This window comes from Carcharhinus amblyrhynchos, chromosome 1 (genome assembly GCF_965287045.1).
Source record: "Carcharhinus amblyrhynchos chromosome 1, sCarAmb.v2.hapA, whole genome shotgun sequence".
Taxonomy (NCBI): Eukaryota; Metazoa; Chordata; class Chondrichthyes; order Carcharhiniformes; family Carcharhinidae; genus Carcharhinus; species Carcharhinus amblyrhynchos.
Genome location: NC_137324.1, coordinates 151,558,912 through 151,580,790, shown reverse-complemented (window position 1 = coordinate 151,580,790; position 21,879 = coordinate 151,558,912). Strand labels below are relative to the sequence as shown.

The 21,879-nt window shown below is 40.0% G+C and overlaps 1 protein-coding gene across 1 annotated transcript in view; it reads right to left on the bottom strand.

Annotated features, from left to right (window-relative positions):
* fat4 (FAT atypical cadherin 4) overlaps window positions 1–21,879 on the bottom strand; it is a 317,517-nt gene that overhangs the window by 61,317 nt on the left and 234,321 nt on the right. Inside the window, 2 exon segments of the mRNA XM_080193732.1 lie at window positions 6,731–6,835; window positions 16,136–20,503. Coding sequence (XP_080049858.1) covers window positions 6,731–6,835; window positions 16,136–20,503 — 4,473 coding nt within the window.

Here is a 21,879-nt window from a genome sequence, read left to right as displayed (position 1 = left end):
TCACAAAAGGAGGTAATGGCGTAGTGGTATTATCACTAGACTATTAATCCAGAAACTCAGTTAACGTGCTGAGGACCCAGGTTCGAATCCCACCACGGCAGATGGTGGAATTTGAATTCAATAAAAAAATCTGGAATTAAGAATCTATTGATGACCGTGAAACCATTGTCAATTGTCAGAAAAATGCATCTGGTCCACTAATATCCTTTGTAGAAGGAAATCTGTCACCCGAGCCACAGCAATGTGGTTGACTCTCAACTACCCTTCAAGGGCAACTAGGGAGGGGCAATAATGCTGGCTAGCCAGCAACACCCATGTCCCATGAACAAATGAAAAAAAGCAACACAAGTTAATCCACACTTCAGAACAGTGCTAATTGGCCTAATGCTAACTCTGTGTAAGTGGATGTGTTTTGAATTAGTTCAAATCTTACCCAATATGTCCACTTCCCAAGCTATCCATAATTTTGGCATTTCTAAGTAAATTTGCCAGTGTAATGACAAAATGATAAAGGTTTTTTGTATAGTGAACTATCACCAGTTAGAATCTGGTGGAAATTGCCCATATACATTTCACACTGGGCTGTTGGAGAAGTGAATTTCACCCATATGTGTAGTCAAGATTGAAACCTAGATCTTTAAGGTGAAAGGGGAGTGCACAGAACTTCTTCTTTGGACCCTATGACTTATTATGACAACATAAAGTTTTTTCATTAGTGTCACAAGGCTTACATTAACACTGTAATGAAATTACTGTGAAAATCCCCTAGTTGCCACACTGGCACCAGTTCAGGTACACTGAGGGAGAATTTATCAATGTCAATGCATCCATCTAGCACCTTTTGGACTGTGGGAGGAACCAGAGCACCTGAAGGAAACCCAGCAGACAGGGGGAGAACATACAGATTCCGCACAGACAGTGACTCAAGCTAGGAATTGAACCCGGGTCCCTGGCGCTGTGAATCAGCAGTGCTAACCACTGTGCCACTGTGTTGCCCTATAGGATTACCAGTACTTCTAAAGTTTTTTGTTTAATCCGCAATATATTCAGGCTCAACATATGTTCTGAAATGCAGTATCTTAAAGGGTCACCTTCCAATAAATGTGTATGTTTGAGGTCTCACAGCACATTTTGCCAATCATATCTGTTTAATAAAACAGATGGCGTCACAGGAACCCAGGTCAGTGATTAGTTGGTGAGTATTTTGGTTATTAATCGCTCAAAGGTCATATAATTTATTTGTAATTGTAAGCTTTTATTAGTAGTAAGGTTTACTAGCAGTAGTAATTCTTATTGAGAGTAACAGGATTTATTGATTACAAATTAATCAAGCAAATTAACACATAATAAAAATGGCAGGGCACATAATGTGTTGTGATTGTAGAAGGTGGGAGGTCGTGGTCGATCCAGAACAAACACGCCTTCACTAAGTGTCTGTGGCTCATGGAAATTCAGCACAGAGTCACTGAGTTGGAGGCTGACCTGCAGACAGTGTGTCATATCAGGGAGCGGAAAGCTATCTGGACATTTTGTTCCAAGAGGTGGTCACACACTTTAGGATAAGATTGTCTGATTTGGTCAGTGTCATGGACAACAGGGTGTGATGCAGATAAGAGGATTGTGAATTTATAAGTAAAGGATCCTCAGTCTTTGCAGCTGTCCAACAGGTTGGGACTGGGACCATTATTCTGGCAAGCCCTATAACTAGGGTGGTAAAGAGAGTGTAGACAGTAACATATTGGCATGGATAGAGGATTAGTTGCTAAAAGGAGGGAGAAGGCATAAATGGGTCCTTTTCAGATTGGCTTCTTCTAATGAGGGGAACGCCATAGTTTTGGAGTCTTGCCTATTTATAATCTATGTATAATTGTTGAATTTGCTGATGTTACAAAGATAGACAGGCTAGAAAATTGTGAAAAGGACACAAGGAGTCTGCAAAGGGATTCAACTAGGTTAATTGGGTAGGCAAAAGCTTGGGAGATGGACTACGATGTGGGTAGGCGTGAACTTGTCCACTTTGGCAGGAAGAGTAGAAAAGTAGTATATTGTTTAAATGGAGAGAGCTTGCAGATCTCTACGATACAGAAGGATCTGGATGTCCTGGTACCTCTGTACATGAATCACAAAAAGTTAATGTGTGCAAGTATGGCAAGTGATTGGGAAAGCAAATGGAGTGTTGCCACTCATGGGAATGCGAATGGGAATGGGATGGAATATAGAAGTAAATAGTTTTGCTATGTTTGCACAGGGTGTTGGTACAATCTGAAGTACTGTGTACAGTTTTGGTTTCTTTATTTAAGAAAAGACATAGTTTCATTACCAATTCAAAGAAGGTTTGCTTGACTGATTTCTGGAATGAGTGAGTTATGCGGAAAGATTGGACAAGTTGGATCCATAACCAATGGAGCTTAGAAGGTTTGAAATGTGATCTTATTAAAACATATAAGATCCTGAGGGGACTTGGTAGAATGGATGCTGATAGGATGTCTCCCCTTGTGGGAGAGACAAGAACTCGGGGACACAGTTTTAAATTAAGTGGTCTCCTATTTAAGATGGAGACCAGGAGACATTTGTGACCCTGTGAATTCTCTTCCCCAGACAGTGGGGGAGATAGGGACATTAGATATTTTTTTAAGGCAGAGGCTGATGGATTGTTGACTACAAAGGAGTCAAAGGGTAGGCAGGAAGTGGAGTTGAGGCCACAGATCGGATTGAATGGAGAAAGAGGCTCGAGGGGCTGAATGGCCTACTCCTGCTCCTAATTCATATGTTCATATTTAACCTCCTGGAATCAGTTTGTATAAACTATCTGGAGTATCTAGTTTATATTCCAACATTTAATGTGATGAGTTGCCATTATAAACAGGCTAAGTGCTGCACTATAAGCTAGTTTATACAAACGTTTTGTACAAATACCAATAAGGTGACGGGATAATTGTGATTTGTCTTGAATAAAATGACAGTAAAGAGTACAGCTCTCAGCATTTAATATGTAGCAGTATCCAATGTGGTTTGAATCACCTTAATTTCTTGCTGGTGGTCTGCCATAACATATACTGGCAATGATTTCAACCTTAAGGACTTCATTTTAATGCATGATGGCAATAGTTTTTGTACAAGTTAGCAAACAGAATGATTAGGAACATTTTTCCAGATGTTGTGGAGACTGTACTTCCAATTGTAATTTACATTGGGAGAGTGAGTATCTTTGGAGTGCTGAGCTGAGCTGGCTTGTGACAAAGCCTGAAATTCCTGTTCTGATCAGACCACAGTGTAATGCTGTTCCAGTCAAAGCTGTCTGGGCTTTGCATGTTGAGTCACAGAAAATGGCCCAGTTATACTGATATGAATGAAGTCTCCTTCAGTAAACTTAATACTGTGCTTCCCTGCACTCACTCAATGCTGAATGCAAATTAGCGTCGTGTCTGACATCATGACCACTGTGCTGCTTTGCTTTGACATCAAACTCACTTCCCTTACGAGAACCAAATTTAATTACTGGCCTCCAGCAGAGTATGTTCTGGACCATATGATTTTGGGCCCAATTTTCTATCATTCAGAGTGAATAGGGGTGGGGAAGGAATTCCAGACTTACTTTCATGAACTGCCAGTCCATTTGAAAATAAACTGTGAAGAACTCTGAAGGGTACATGTGGCGTTCTAAATCTAATGGGTGCAATTTAATGTCTGCATTATGTTTGAAGGATCAGTGGGAGCTCTGCATCACTATTCTTGGTGAAGGCACATTGGAATTAAGTGCCAATTAGGCACTTAAGTGGTCAGTATCAGACCTTCCCTTAGATTAAGGACCCAGAGGGCAAATAATCACCCACCATGGACCCAGCTTCAAATAAAGGACCCCAAGTCGCCTTGTTCAAGAAGGGGAGTAGAGACCATCCTGGGATTATAGACCGGTGAGCCTTACTTCTGTTGTGGACAAAATTTTGGAAAGAATTATAAGGGATAGGATTTATAATCATCTAAAGAGAAATAAATTGATTCGGGATAGTCAACACGGTTTTGTGAAGGGTAGGTCGTGCCTCACAAACCTTATCAAGTTTTTTGAAAAGGTGACCAAAGAGGTGGATAAGGGTAAGGCAGTTGACGTGGTGTATATGGATTTTAGCAAAGCATTTGATAAGGTTCCCCATGGTAGGCTACTGCAGAAAATGCAGATGCATGGGATTGAGGGTGATTTAGCAGTTTGGATCAGGAATTGGCTAGCTGATAGAAGACAGAGGGTGGGAAATATTCAACCTGGAGTTCAGTTACAAGTGGCGTACCCCAGGGATCTGTTTTGGGGCCATTGCTGTTTGTCATTTTTATAAACGACCTAGATGAGAGTGTAGAAGAATGGGTTAGTAAATTTGCTGACGACACCAAAGTCAGAGGCGTTGTAGGCAGTGAGGATGGATGTTACAGTTTGCAGAGGGGCATAGATAAGCTGCAGAGCTGGGCTGAGAGGTGGCAAATGGAGTTTAATACGGAAAAGTGTGAGGTGATTCACTTTGGTAAGAGTAACAGGAGTACAGAATATAGGGTTAATGGAAGTACTCTTGGTAGTGTCGACGAGCAGAGAGATCTCGGTGTACATGTGCATAGATCCCTGAAATTGGCACCCAGGTTGATAAGGTTGTTAAGAAGGCATATGGCATGTTAGCTTTTATTAGTAGAGGGATTGAATTTCAGAGCTGTGAGGTCATGTTGCAACTGTACAAAACTCTGGCGCGGCCGCACTTGGAGTATTGCATACAGCTCTGGTCGCCGCATTATAAGAAAGATGTGGAGGCATTGGAAAGGGTGCAGAGGAGGTTTACCAGGATGTTGCCTGGTATGATGGGAAGGTCTTACGAGGAAAGGCTGAGGGACTTGAGGTTATTTTCATTAGAGAGAAGGTTAAGAGGTGACCTAATTGAGGCATACAAGATGATCAGAAGGTTAGATAGGGTGGACAATGAGAGCCTTTTTCCTCAGATGGTGATGGCTAATACGAGGGGACATAGCTTTAAATTGAGGGGTGGTAATTATAGGATGGACATCAGAGGTAGGTTCTTTACTCAGAGGGTAGTAAGGGCATGGAATGACCTGCCTGCAGCAGCTGTGGACTCGCCAACTTTAAGGGCATTCAAATGGTCAGTGGATAGGCATATGGATAACATTGGAATAGTTTAGGTTAGAGGGTCATTAGATTGGTTCCACTGATCGGCGCAACATCGAGGGCCGAAGGGCCTGTACTGCGCTGTAATGTTCTATGTTCTAAGTCAAGGTGAGTGAGGGCAGAATGGGGGTTGCAGGAGAGGGAAGGAATCAGAGGCAAGGGCAGGAGACAAGCTTCAGCAGCCCAGTGGGTGCTGGGTCCCTTGATCAGATATTGAGTGCTACTGAATATCAGCGACCTGAAAGGAGGCCCTTAAGTGAACATTAGCTATCGCCAAGTTCATCTCATCCCAACACCCACCATGGAACCATTCTCTACTGACTTCCCAGTCCATATTCACTGATTTTGTAAGTGATTTCCTGCCCTTCGAAGTGTGACTTGGAATTGGTGATGAAGAGGAAGAACAGTACCAGCATGAACCTGAGAAGGTAGGAGAAGAATGCGAATTTACGCTGGAAAGAGAGGTGAGATATCAGAGTAAATTCTGGTCTATGGATACAGGGTAAATTGAGGGAAAGAAAGGAATAGTCGAAGTAGGGTTGGACTGGAGATGGGAGAAATATGTTTGTGTGACTAGGGTTGGGGAGAAAATCAAGAACATGAAATAGGGGGTGGAAAAGAAATAGAATGTCAGAATAAACCGAAGGGAGGAGGAAGGAGACAGTGTCTTTCTGACAACTGTAGAATGAAATCTTAAAACAATTTCTACTCGTGTCATCCACAATTTTCTCTGGTTACAGTCCAGATATGACTTCAGACCACTGCAAATACAGTCTGAGCCACAACTCTGATAGATCATTCTGAAAATCGCAGTTATTAATATGCTTTAAATTATGCAAGAACCTTCACGTATAGGGCCAAGAATGAAAAAAAGAAACAAATCAATTCATTTATATAGCATGTTTTGCCATCACAGGGTATCCCTATATGCTTTACAGCCAATGAAGTACTTTTCCTGTTTAGTTACTCCTGTATGAGCTAGTAAATCAACCTGGCAGTTGTTCAACTCATGCAAAGCATAAATCTTGTTTGTTTTTGTACGTTGAATAAAATATTGCAAATTAAACTTGGAGCAAGTTTATGTATTATACATAACCAATGCTTCCTGAAACTGCTCAGAGCTCTGCAATAAACTGTAATAACACAGTGAGGGGGAAGTAATATGGCTTTAAAATGTAAAACAACAAAACTTCAACTACTTATTCATAATTATACATGAATCAGCCTGAACTGTGAATTGAAATGAAGCTACATCATTCAAACCAACAGAACGGTTTTATCAAACTAAATCTTACTCAAATACAATCAATGTACGATGTTTTAGGCAGATAATTAGGGCACGTTATGTTGATTATAAATGATTTTGATTTACCAAAAGCCAATATAAATGGATATCCATTTTATGCATACTCATTTATGCATTTTATGAGAAAAGGCCATTCCACATATTCAGCTCAATTTGTCTTTTAGGATCTGTTTAATGTAAATATCCACATCTTAAGGAATGTGTATAAAAAGACCATACCTTCTATATACTATACATGCATACATGTTCATAGTGTTATTCCTTACCAAATGGACAGTGGCAATAATAACCGGTTGCTTGATTCTGGCATGTTCCTTCGTTAAAACAAGGGTTACACTCGCAGTAGTTAATAGTGGCATCACATGTTTTACCTGCAACAAATAAAGCAAAACACAAATGTAATGTACATAGCTTATCCCACTGAAGAGTTCACCAATTTAACATATGCATGCCATTTTTAGAATAATGAGACTTTCAAAACTTTGGCTGGGATTTTCCAGCCTCTCCCCTGTGGGATCTTCCCGTCCCACAGAACTTTTGGCTGGCTTGCTGCACCTGCCACACCAGGGCCGGAAAATCCCAGTCTTTATTTTATTTATCTTTCCCTCATTTAGGCACTTGTGCATGTTGGGAAGTGAATAGAATAATGCAATTGTGTTGTGAACTCTTCTCATCTTTATACTTGTGTTCAAGTACGTAGTTCACACTAGGTGATAATCAACAATATTGTTCATCTTTCTTCCAGGGCATATCTAGAGTAAACATCATCTTCCAAATTATTAATTTAGTATTAACCATCCCAATCAGAGCCAATTAGATGTAGTTGTTCCAAATATATGAGTTTAGTGTTATTTATTGATCCTCCTCCAAAAACTGTATAAAAATAAATTTGTATCCATTTGTTTCTTGTGTCATCACACTGGTTCCAAGGGTATTAACAGAAATGGAACCAAGAAAGTTGATATTAAGATACAGGTAAGAGGCTGAACAACTCATGTCTGAGTAAACTATGGGGTGTATGGATGTAAAATGAAAAACACACAACGGTGGATTTTATAGGGGAGTGGATTACAAACCCCACTTCCAAAATAAGGAAAAATTTATGCTGAACTTATACAAGACACTAGCTAGATCTTAGTTGGACTACTATGTACAGTTCTGGGTTCCATTCCATAGGAAGGATGTGAATGCAGAAGAAATTTAACAAGAACAGTTCCAGGGATGAGAAACTTATTTACAAGGATAGATTGGAGAGGATGGGACTGTTCTCTTTGGAGAGAAGATAGCTAACTGGAAATTTGATAGATGTGTTCAAAATCATGAGGGGGCTGGACTGAGTAGATAGGGAGAGACTGTTCCCTTTCATAAAAGAATTGAGACCAAGGAGGCACAAACTTAAAGTGATTTGAAAAAGAAGCAAACATGATGTGAGAAAAACACATCGTGTGGTTCAGGTCTGAAACACACTGCCTTTAAGTGTGGTGGAGATGGGTTCAATCAAGGCACTCAAGAGAGTATTAGATGATTATCTGAATTTAAACAATGTGCAAGAATATAAGGAAAAGTTGGGGGAATGGGCACTAAGTTACAATGCTTATTTGGAGAGCCAGTTGACATGTTGGGCTAAATGGTCTCCTTCTGCTTCATAACAGTGCTCAAGAGAAGTGAATGGGTCCTGTAAGGTCCATAACTGTCAGGTCAGACACTAAATTGCTGTAAAGTCAGAAGAATGCAGAGTGTGCCATTTTTGAGACTTGGCTTTGAATGCACCAATGCTAGTTGTTCGGCTTGTTATACCAGAAGTTTTCATTCCTTGTCATTCCCCCAACTCCAACCAGTACAGGAATTTTTTTTTAATCAAGAGCAAAAATTGTCATGCCTCAGGCATATCATAATAGGCAAGCCCATTCTATTCAATTCTTCTTTAGATAGTTGAAATGGTAATATTAACATGCCTTCTAAGATTTGTGTCTATCATTGAGTGCTGTTAAAAGTATCTGTAGGCTCTTTGTTAATCTTTATTTCAGTAAATCCATATAAGTTTACATTGCTTATTTGAAACAATTATAAATCCATGACACAAAAGCACCCACGTTGGTTGGCATGAGTCCTAAGTTCAACAGGCAAAGACAGAATATGCTAAGAACTGGAAAATAACTGTAGACTAGAAGCGAAAGGGCTATCATTAAGGGCATTTCTGAGGTGGAGGCATTAAGCAAGAGGGTAGTGAAGGGCAAAGCATAAGCTTGAACTGGAATGTCCAAGATTGGGAGGTATTTAAGAAGCAGTGTAGGATTGCTTGGTTGAAGGCTAATGAAAGGACTCCAAGAAAGCTCATATGTGGAGTATAGGAGGAATGCGGAGGAGAAAAGATAGTCCTGAGAAGTGCGTCACTTGGTTTGGTCACAGGAAGTGAAAGAAAATTCAAAAGCTTGATAAGTAGCTAAGGATTTTCTGGAGATGTCATAAATACAAAGGGTGAATTTTAGTACAAAGTATATGTGGTTTTGTTTTATTAAATTTTTTGATGTACAGTACATGTTCACCAAAGACAATGTTTATTTAGTGTTTACTTTATTTACTTCTGAATAGTTAAATTCACTTGGTTTAACAGGTAGAAACTTGTGGCATAATTTCTTCCAGTTAATCACTGAGTGTTAAAATTTCTCTTTAAATGTTAACTATCTTTAATGTGATTGTAACAATAGATTCAACGCATCATGTATGCTTGAATTTAAATTACAGACTAATAAATCTCACTTTTTTCAGTGAATTGAAGGATACATGTTTTGCTGTATAATGTAATAGGTATATAAAGTTGATCAAATGCTAAATGTGATTTATTACAATGTATTGCAATAGCTTAACAACATCTGCACGATCTGACAAGAAGCTGAGTATTTATTCCAAATGCAATATAGATTGCCCCAGTTCACTGCTTGGGATGCACTCTAATGAATACTCCCGCTCCCATCTTTTCCATGATTGGACAACAGTGTTAATGGTCTGCTGGAGGGAGAAGGCAGAGGTAAGGTTAGCACTTTTAAGAGGTTTCCTCAGCAATGAAGGTATGTGTTTTAATTCAAATAAATACTTATTTTAATTTATATTCACAGCTGGAGAAAACTGTTTAACAGAGTTCCTTGGATGAGAAAATGTAATGGGGAATATGGTCATTTTTGGATGTGGGAGTGGGGAGGTAGCAGCCACAAACAGGACTATAAAAGAATAATCCAAAGCCAGATTTTGGATCTTCCTATTGCAGTTCCTACATAGATGGCACTATGAAGAATAGTATTAATTGTCTTAAATATCCAGCTGGGAGGTCCGAGTGGTATTTAAGGAACAGAGCCGCCCGTCTTGAAGATTAAGCTTCAAGGAATCATTCCAAGGCAAGATAATGAAATAGTACACATACACAACAGAAATGTAAAATGCTGCCTTTCCCAGGTACATATGCTAATGTACTTGCTCTGTATTTCAAGCAATTTTCTGCCTTTACTTTTAGGATTAAGAGTTTAATGATGACAGACAGGTTATAATGGAAATTATGTGAAACAAATGGAAACAACAGGAATGTGTCTTTTGACAGGAAGTGCATGTGTAAATAACATTATATAGCTGGATGTTTTTGACAAATTGTATGGCATACTACAATCTTATTCTGTCCATACATCATCATAACATATAAATCCGAATTCTTAATTTGAAAAGAAACAATTTAAGTACAACTGGAATGCAAACTCAACAAAATATATGGAGATACACAGGAATAGATGCAGTTGGCAACAAATAGTCAAAGGGGGAAGGAATTTTATGGGGCTGGCAGGGGTCTCGACCAGCTTGTGAGCCAATGAGAGACCCATGTTGCCTCTTTTCACAGGGATCAAAGGCCCCGGGATGGAAGCCCTGCCCAGCCAATCAGAGATTTGCTGCTCATGGGAAGAAGGTGGCCACTAAAGGAAAGATTTACCCTTGCCTATTTAAGTTCCATGAAACTTTGCCCTGCAAGTGGCTGAGCGTGATAGGCTTCTGGCACTTATGAAACAGGCAACCAACTGTATATCTCTTTAATCAGATTGAAGTTTCTAAAGTTTGAACCAGGAATTGTAATTTAGAATAGTCAATTCAATGTCAAATCTGGTACAAAAAGTGAAATAGAGAAAGGAACAAAAGATTTGATTGAGGAAACAAGAAAACAGAAAAACATGTCTACACTAACAGTTAAAAGTTAAAGGAATGAGAATCCACATTTGTAATAGTGCTTGTGAGGTTGTTTGGCAGAAAGTAAAGCATATTGCATGGGAAAATTTGCACTTGAGCTTAAACGGACAAGCAATAACTTCTTGAGCGAGATTAGTTTGGGTGTAGGTACAGGAGCATCATGGCATTGAATGGATTTCAATGGCGATTTAGACAGCGATATGCTGGTTCTTGTGAAGCTACTGGCAGAGAAGCACATCTCAGACAGCAACTTCCAGGTTTTCACATTTAACTGCATTTCCTGACACCTGAAGTTGCTGTTCAATTTGTGCATTAGTGGGCATTGTTAACCTCACTGTTATTTTGACAGTAATTTCTGGCCCAATATGCGCTGTGCTAAAGTTTATTTATTCAAATACATAAATCTGAATTCTTAATTTGAAAAGAAACAATTTAATGGAAGTGCATTCCTTTACTGTAATAAGCCATATGAAACCGGAAATGAATAGTTCAAGGAAAGGTTGGGCAGAAAAAAGAACATGCAACTCCTGTATGTTAAAGCATATTTACTTTGAAGAGAATACTCTTTTTTAAACAGAGGACAAAATGTCCTTAATCATCATTAGCTAACTTAACTCTTGGACATACGGGTTTAAACTTTAACATTACATCGGGCTGAAGTAATCTCTTTTGGTCATTCTCAGCCTAAAAAAGTAGAATAAGTTAATGGAAATGAGGCACAAAGCAGCTGGCAAAATATAATCCATCATAGTTAGAGGTAGATTTGCTGAAACATCGATGAAAGACACATTGTTTCTATTTATAGTTGATGGTTGCTACACTTCAGGTTAAATACAAAAATCTGATATGTCCATTACACATGAATACTTCCCATTATTAGAAGAGTGATTTCTTTTGAATGAATCAATCATCACATATATCTCCAAGAGGTAATATAAATAATTAGAAGATTCTTAGATTTAGCTGATGTAAATGCATGATTACTTGATCTGTCATGTTGGCACAAAAATGCAATTTTACCATTTTTCTGTAATCTTCAGCCCTTAGAGAAAGATTGGAAAATTGCACACAACAACGATGGCTTTCCGACATAAAATTATAACAACTTCCCATTGTCAAATGCATTCTTCTACTGAAAGTGTATGAATGGAGTTTTGGAGAGAACAATACAACAGCAAGACACCTTGTTTTACACTAATTATAATATTAACTATGGAGTTTACTGTCTATTGTGGGATGTCTAGAGAGTTCAGATCTCAAGTTTTTCCAAGAGTTTCATCACTTTTAAAAAATATTATTTTTCCGGAGGTTAAGACTACAGGTTAAAATAAAACATTGACATCTACTTGCTTATTTAAGTTTTTTGAAAATATTGAGGTGCTCAATAAAAGTCAGCAGGATTCCAAAATGACTTGACAGGTATAAAAAAAGTTATTTTTTAATCATTCGTGGGACATGGGCATCGCTGGCTGGCCAGCATTTATTGCCTGTCCCTAACTGCCCTTAAGGTGGTGATGGTGAGCTGCCTTCTTGAATCCCTGAAATCCATATGGGTTTGACCCACAATGCTGTTAGGGAGGAAATTCCAGCATTTTGACCCAGCGACTGCTAAGGAATGGCGATATATTTCCAAGTCAGGATGGTGAGTGGCTTGGAGGGGAACTTGCAGGTGATGATGTTCCCATGTATCTGCTGCCCTTATCCTTCTAGCTGTAAGTGGTCATGGTTTTCAAAGTTGCTGTCTAAGGATCTTTGGTGAATTGCTGCAGTGCATCTTGTAGATAGTACACACTGCTGTTACTGAGCATCGATGGTGGAGGAAGTAGATGTTTGTAGATATGGTGCCAATCAAGTGGGCTGCTTTGTCCCTAATGGTGTCAAGCTTCTTGAGTGCTGTTGGAGCTCCACCCATCCAGTCAAGTGGGGAATGTTCCATCACACTCCTGACTTGTGCCTTATAGATGGTCATGATGTGGAGATGTTGGCATTGGACTGGGATTTGCAAAGTAAGAAGTCTCACAACACCAGGTTAAAGTTGAACAGGTTTATTTGTGTCATGAGCTTTCAGAGTGCTGCTCCTTCATCAGGTGGGTGAAGAGTTGGATTCACAAACACGGCATATATAGACAGATACTCATTTACAAGATAATAGTTGGAATGCTAGTCGTAAGGTTGATGTTAGTCTTATCTGTTAAAGACTCACATTCCAACCATTATCTTGCAGTTAAGTTTCTGTCTATAAATGTTGTGTTTGCGAACCCAATGAACCCAACTCTCCACTCACCTGATGCAGGAGCAGTGCTCCGAAAGCTCGTGATACCAAATAAACCAGTTGGACTTTAACCTGGTGCTGTGAGACTTATTGTACATGGTGGATAGGCTTTGGAGAGTCAGGGGGTGAGTTACTTGTCTCAGTATTCTTAGTCTCTGACCTGCTCATGTAACTTAACTGCATTAATGTGGTGAGTCTAGTTGAGTTTCTGGTCATTCCCCAAAGATGTTGACAATGGTGGAATTCAGTGATGTTAACACCATGGAATGCCAAGGGTTAGAATATCTCTTACTGGTGACAGTAATTGCCTGGCATTTGTAGAATGTGAATGTTACTTGCCACTTGTGAGCCCAAGCCTGGATATTTTCCAGATCTTGTTGCATTTGAACATGGACTGCTTCACTATCTGAGAAGTCATGAATGGTGCTGAACATTGTGCAATCATTGGCGAACATTCCCACTTCTGACCTTATGATGGAGGGAAGGTCATTGATAAAGCAGCTGAAGATTGTTGAGCCTAGAGCACCACCCTGAGTGCAGAGATGTCCTGCAGCTGAGATGACTGACCCTCCACAACCACAACCATCTTCCTATGCGCCAGGTATGACTCCAACTAGTGGAATGTTTTCCCCCCGATACTCATTGATTCCAGTTCTGCTAGGGTTCCTTAATGCCACACTTGGTCAAATGCGATCTTGATGTCAAGGGCTGTCACTCTCACCTCACCTCATGTTGATATAAACAGTTTGAAGAATCAATTCCTTACTATCAATCACTAGTAGCTTCACAACAAAAAACAAATATTGAACCTAACATTTAAAATTGACTAGGGTAGTTAAATCAACATGACTTACATATTACATATGAACTAGGAGCAGGAATAGGCCAACCATCCCTGGAGCTTGCTCCACCATTCAATTAGATTATGGATGAACTGGTTTTGATCTCAACTTCACATTCCTGGCTACCACTAATAATCTTCCACCCCCTTGCTTATCAAGAATCTATCTACATCTGGTCTAAAGATATTTGGGGACACTGTGTCAACCACATTTTAAGGAAGAGAATTCCAAACGTTTTTCCTCATCTCTGTCCTAAATGGGCAACCCTTTATTTTGAAATGGTGACTTGGGTTCTAGATTCTCCCACAAGAGGAAATATCCTTTCCACATTCACCCTGTCGAGTCCGCTCAGGATCCCATACTTTTCAATCAAGTCACATCTTACTCTTCTCAACTCCAGCAGATACAAGCCTAGCCTGTCCAGCCTTTTCTTACAAGACAACCTACCTATTCCAGTTATTAATCTAGTAAACCTTCTCTGACTTGCTTCTAATGCATTTACATCTTTCCTTAAATATGGAAACTAATACTAAACACATTACTCAGGTGTGGTCTCACCAAATAAGCTGTATAGCTGAAGTATAATCCCCCTACTCTTGGATTCAATTCCCTTAGCAATAAGCGATAACTTTCTACTAGCTTTGCTAAACACTTGTGGCACCTCCATATTAATCTTTTTGCGATTCATGCATGAGGACACCCAGAGTTCTGCAATCTCTCGCTACTTAGATAATATGCTCCTTTGTTATTCGTCCTGTCAAAAGGGATCACCTCACATTTTGCCACATTATATTCCAATTGCCAGATCTTTGACCACTCACCTATCTATATCTTTTTGCAGCCTCCTTATGTTCTCCTCATAATTTACTTACCTACCTTTCTTTGTGTCATCAGCAAATTTAGCGACCATACCATCCAAATCATTTATATAAATTGTGAAGAGTTGGGGCCACAGCACTGATCCCTCTGGCTACCACTCGTCACATTCTACTAACCAGAAAATGACCCACTTGTGCCTACTCTGTTTCCTGTTAGCCAGCCAAACTTCTACGCATGCTAAGATGTTATTCCTTACACCAGAAGCTTTTATTCTCTGCAATTTAATTAAAGGCTATTTAATCATTGCTGCATTAGAAACATGTTTAGATATTGTTGAGATCATTCGATCTTTTTACTGTGCAGTACAAATTGACTCCAACTCTCTGATAGTGCTATTTTATAACCAGCCATCAAAGGAATGCAAGAGCAATCTGAGATGACCATGCTTCCTTCCTGTTTACTAGGATCTTTGCTGATGGAATGAACTACTGTAAATGGAAACTCACTCTGTGGGGAATGGTGAACAATCTATCACCCAATGGCAGCTGCAATTTCTGCATTTCAACAGCAGGCCTGGGTAAAATGCTCTGTTGGAGAGTCGATGCAGACTTGATGGGCCATATGGCCTCCTTCTTCACTGTATGGATTCTATGGCCAGTCTTCAGAAAGGAGAATTAGTAGTAAGCTTGCAACTGACATTCTGTGATTGCCATTGTGACCACCCTAACCTAGTCTGTAAGGGTGGGCAACATTGGTGATTTTTCTAATTTTCCTTCAGCAGCTTGAGGAAAACACCTTGCTTTGGCACATTCACTTGCTGACTTTTCAGAGGAATTAACAAAGAACAACACAGCATGGGAAACATGCCCTTCGGCCCAATGAGCCCACGCCGCCATTTTAACATTATGAGTCCCCTCTCCACCCATGACCCTTGTCTATGCTTATGGCATTCCACATTGAGGGGAGACTAATTTAGGGGCAATTTGTTACACCAATCAGCCTAAGAACAAATCTTTGGGGTGTGGAAGGAAACCGGAGCACCTGGAGAAAACCCACGCAAGCACGGGGAGAATGTGCAAACTCCCACAGACACTGGCCCAAATCCATGCATCTGCACAGCAAACAGTGATTGTCACTGAGCTGTCGTGTTACTCAGCATCTGGTCCAGTTTAAGCGTACACTAACGACGTGAAGTACTAGGCTACTCTCGAAACATCCAAGAGCAGCCCTCGTACGACCCATCGCGTGTATGCCCCTTGTTGGGCAACAAGGCGGACCGAAGCACCTGTGGATTAAAAGAGAAAAACATCATGTGGACCTAGTAACCACGTGGACATCTGTCTCTGTGGACTTGTATCACTGCATCCCTTGCCACAGTATAATGGTACGTTAGTTCTCAGTGTTATTATTTAAAACACAAAATATCCAAGAATCTTAATGAATAAAATTAGATCCAAAGTAATGTATGTATTTCATAATAACAATCACTGAATAAATGATTAAAAGAGGAATACCTGTATATCCAGCTTTACAAGCACATTTGAAACCTCCTGGAAAGTTCTGGCAAGTTCCACCATTTTTGCAGGGATTGGATTGGCATTCATTGATGTCCCTTTCACAAGCGGTTCCCATGAACCCTTCAGGGCAGGTACATGAAAATCTACTTATTAAATTGTGGCAAGTTCCACCATTGTGGCAAGGGGATGGAAGACACTCATCTATGTCGGTTTCGCAGGCATGCCCAGAATACCCTGGCAGACAACGGCAGATGAATGGTTCCAGAGGCGTGTTGGCGACAATGACCACCGGGACACTTTCCTCTCTTTGCAATGATGAGCCAACGGCAAGCCTTTTCACGCAGCTTCCACCATTCTGACATGGGTCATGAGTGCAAGGGTCATGGTCCACGGAATCTATTCGCACCCCACTCTGTCTGAACACGGTTTCCTTAATGCTCTCAAAAAAAGTGGATACCCCACTGGGGCTGAGATATTGATTGCCAGTTCGTTTTGCCATTATGGCTACCATTAAATAGGTTTTCCCATTCAGTTCATAAAAACCGTAGATCTGCACTGCAGTTGCCATTCCGGAAAGGTGAGACTTAACAATGCGCAGGAAGTGAAGGTAGTAGTTGGTAAGAAAATCTTTGACAGTTGCAATATTCAGACGAAGAAGAACACTGTTGTCTATGGTTACATTGTTGAATCCAGAGAAGAAAACATGGACATTGCTGTTTACAGTACCGTGCAGCCCATCACTACTATGGACAATCAAATCAAATTTTCCATCTGTTGATCTCGGTTGGGAATTTAGATCACATGTTTGTACGGGGATGTTAAAATGAGTTGCATGCTCCGTTGTTAGATTACAACGGAAGGTATCCAATATATCCGGATCCTGGGGCTTCACGCTGGCCAAAATCCCACCTGGAAACAGATTCCCAAAATAATTAACAAATATCTCTACTGTTCTGGGCTCTGATGGATTGTCATTCTGATCATGTATTGTGACATGCACAGTTCCTGTGGAAGACATCTGTGGTGTGCCAGAATCACGGGTAACTACTGACAAGTAGAAATCACTGATTTGTTCTCTGTCAATTTCTCTGGTTGTCGTAAGAATCCCTCCAGAGCTAAGACTGAAGTAGCTGGTTGCAGGGCCTGTGCTGAGCAAATGGTAGGTGAAAGGACCTTGGTTTGGTGGAAGGTCGGGATCAGTGGCATTAAGTGTCATCACTATAGCCCCTGCACGTTGGTTCTCTATAACCACTCCACTCATGGATGTTAAGGTAGGTCCATTGTCATTAATATCTTCCAGGTTGACAAGTAAACAGGTGCTACCTGTGGCTGAAGGCACCCCTGAATCAACAGCTAATATAGACAGATTGTATATGGGAATGGACTCACGGTCCAGTTCTGCTGCCACTGAAACCTGGCCAGACTGAGAGTCGATAGAAAAGGCACCCTCTTCATTTCCAGCTCCAATGTGATAAGTGAATCTGCTCCAACTGGGGACAGAGTCAGAGTCAAAGGCACTTACAAAAATGACATGAGCTCCGGGTGCAGCCCCTTCATTAATCTGTACAGAGTACTCCTCCGAAGTGAAAATAGGAGGATCATTGGCATCCAGTATAGTGATATTCACAAAAACTTCATCAACATCAAATCCACGGATGCTTCCAGCATTCTTAGCCAGAACCTGCAGGGAAATTTGTTCCTCCTTTTCCCGATCAAGCTGCCCTGACACATATATTTGTCCAGTCTTTTTGTCAATCCTGAACCCTTTCGTTTTGCTTTTACCAACCAGTAGGTAGCTGACAGTGCCATCATTCCCAAGATCTCGATCACCTGCAAATACTTCACCAACTGTGGTGCCTTTTGAAGCAGCCTCTGAGATCTCAAAGGCGTACTGTCTAGACACAAAACGTGGGACGTACTCATTGACACCACTGAGCTGCACATAAACATTGGCAAAGCTAAAGTGCTCCTCCTCATCTGGTACATTAAAGGCTTTCACATACAAATGATAACTCTGCTTCATTTCAAAGTCCAAAAATCCTTGAGTTGTGATGACTCCAGTGTTTGGATCAATGACAAAAAGATCACTGTCAGTTGTCTTAATTGCATAGGCTATCACAGCATTAGCTCCAGAATCTGCGTCGGTGGCATTTAACTGAACTACTGTTGTACCACTCGGGGCATTTTCTGATATAACTGGGAAGTACTCATTTGGATTGAACAGTGGTGCATTATCATTTGAATCAGTGACATGAATAGTGATGTTCAGGTAGCCAGTTCTTTTCACCCATCCGCCATCTTCAGCGCTTATGGTCAGTTCATGTTTTTGCTGTGACTCGTAATCCAGGTGTCCAGCTAGAGATAGAGCACCAGTTGAATTAATAATAGAGAACACACCTGCCTCATTTCCTTTAGAAATGTTATATCTGATTAACCCATTCATATCAGCATCGTCATCTCTGGCTGAAACTGTTCTGATGACTGTTCCAGTGGCGAGGCTTTCAGGAACTGTGATGCTGATCTGGCTCTGAGAGAACTGAGGTGTGTGCAAATTCTCTTCTGTGACTAAAATGCGAACAGTACATGTTGCGGAAAGTGGGGGATTACCTCTATCCGTTGCTGAGATTCTGATTAAAAACACTTTATTCCCATAGGCTCTCAGAGAGGAAGCAACAGACAGCCAACCAGTATTTTTGTTCAGTGCAAATTGATTTGAACTATTTCCACCAGTAATGTGATATTCTATTTCTGAATTTAGGTTATAATCTTTGTCATCCACAGCGGTGACTTTAATCAATCTTGTACCAACCTGGACATTCTTAGTAATAGGAGTAAAGTATTTTTCAGATTCAAACTGTGGTGCATTGTCATTACTGTCCACAATGTTGATAATGACAGTGGTTTCACTCATCATGGGAGTTCTACCTCTGTCTGAGGCCGTTACAATAAAACTGTGCCTGTTGATATTCCGATTTTTAGAACCTGTGGAATTATGATATTTTAAATATTGTTTGGTGTAGATCTCTCCTGTGGTGGAATTGATTCTGAAGAATTCAGTCTGTGATTTTATGAAGTAAAATACTTGACCATTAAGGCCACTGTCAGGATCTGTAGCTACTACCTGAGTAACTGTGGAGCCAATCTCTGTGAATTCTGGGTAATCTAGATAGTAAGATGGATGAGTAAATCGTGGGGCGTTATCATTTACATCTGTGACAAAAACAGTAATGTCTGTATTCACTGTCCATCCAGAATCATGGGCATAAACTTTGACTATGTAGCGTTCCACATCCTCCCGATTCAGAGGCCTGCTAACTGTGATATCTCCAGTCTTTGAATTTATGGAGAAGGGAAGGTTTACATCTCTTATAGAGTACCGACTAACAGCATTCATTCCAGTGTCCTCATCTGAAGTGGTAACACGTGTGACCGTGTAGCCAATAGCAGCATTTTCAGACACTTGAGCACTAAATATCTGTGAGAATCTTGGAGCATTGTCATTCTCATCCAAAACGTTGATAATGACATGACATGAAGAGCTCCTTGCAGAAGCTCCTTTATCTGTTGCTTTTACAGTTAACGTGTACTGGGCATTCTTTTCTCTGTCCAATGGTCTAGTGTTTCTGATCTCACCGGTTTCTCTGTTGATGTTGAAATTATTGCCTTTGTTACCATCCACTATGGCATATTCTATCTGACCATTAGGACCACTGTCCTTATCTTCTGCTACAACAGTGGCTACTTTGTGTGAGAAGGTATTCTCCATTATATTCGCCACAAAAGGATTCTGATTAAAAACTGGTGCATTGTCATTGACATCTAGCACAGTGATATCCAATTGTTTATAGGAAGAATAGGGAGGATACCCCATATCTCTGGCTTCAATCCACAGCACATAATTCTGAACAGCTTCAAAATCTAATGGTTTTGTGAGAACAAGTTTCCCTGTCAGCTGATCAATATGGAAGACATCACCGAGGTTACCGCTGGCGACATAGTAAGATAATGCCCCCCTTATATGACTCCTTGTTGAAGAGGCTGACACTGTTGTGACATAGGTATCAATCTTCTGGTCTTCTGGAAATATAAAAGACTGTTGCCCAGCATTTATTTGAGGAAAATCAGCCTCATTTCCAAACCTCACTGTCACAGTGGTGGAGTCTGACATTGGATACATTCCGTTGTCTTTAACATTAACAGTCACAGTTATATCAGTGCCTCCAGTTAACTTCTGAGCAGCCATGATAGCACCACGACTTGGATCAATCTGGAACTTTTCCACATTTCTTCCCGTCAAGGAATACTGGAGTTCTGCATTGGGGCCTTCATCATCATCAGAAACTGTCACAGCAAACACGAATGAACCTGCATACAGAAGAAGGAGGATACACTTTAGGAGTCTGTTAATGCACACACAATTCAAGTAGTTCTGTTAAAGAAAATTAAATTACAAAGATATAGCAATCCTATCAGTTATTTTGTACAAGCTGTATTAGAAAATGATGTACGTCTTAATAGCCCTCATCAGTTTTTTTTTCTGGATCAGAGACACTCAATGAAAAGGATTAACAATTATTGTCAATATATAATGATTTTCAGCACATTCAAGTTCACTATAGCATACCAGTGAAGAATGCCCCAGATCAAAAGAATAGGGCTTAGAAATAGTCAATTAATTCTTGCACTGACTGGGGTCGTGGTCTGACTGCTGACTGAGGTTTCAAACTTGGCTTTAAACAAAATAGACACCCAAAGTCCTTGGAGACCAAAATTATTTTTTAAACAATCAACAAATTTGTAAAACCATTTGGACAATGCTCATTGAACAAAAGTTGAAATGAAAAGGAGATCTATCAGCATATGAAACATGGGTTGACATTTTCAGAATACAGAGTTCAAGCTCTGAAGCCATTGTGAGCAGAATAAATCCAGCCGACTTGCTTACTCCCAAATACTACCATAAACAAATGATGACTGTGACAATGTGATCAGTGCGGTGTCTCTTTTCTGTAAAAAACCAGCATATTTTTAATTAACAAAGTGATCGTTAAATGAAGCATGTTAAATTCACAAGTGAGGAGCAGCCTGTTTGTTGTGGAACATGGAAATAATAATAATTTCTTTTAAAAGGATACTGCAGTGGTGATGAATCCTAAATATTCTTGTTTATTTTAGGTTCTGCTTTTGATTGCAAAACTTCAATTAACGTGCACAGTAATAAGAGACACAATGCCATAAAGAACAGCCCTACGATGCAAATAAGTACAAAGTTCTTTGAGAACCATGTTAAGACTTGTTGTTAGTATACAAGAGTTAAGTATAGTGTACTAGATTTCTGACTACAGTAGAAAATTAAGCATGCTTTCAGGCTTCTTATGTGACCAGTTTTAAAGCTAGATAAAATCTGATAACTCATACCATACAAACTGGTAAAAAAAAACAAGCTTCACTAACTAGCACGCATTGAAAAATAGTCTGTGAGAATGCTGACAGCCAGTACAGTGGGATATATTTCCTAGATGTTGGAATTGCTCAGGTGAACCACAATAGCCTTTGCTGTCCTATATATTCCTGTGGCTTTAGGACAGAAGGAAAAGGGGTATATGTTGAAGAATAATGCACAAATAGGAGTGATTAATAGATAAATTTAGTGAAATGTTTATATTTATTTATCCTACAATTAATGGCCAAGTGAATTTTACGACATATAAACCTAAAGGCTAAATTACAGCTAATATTCA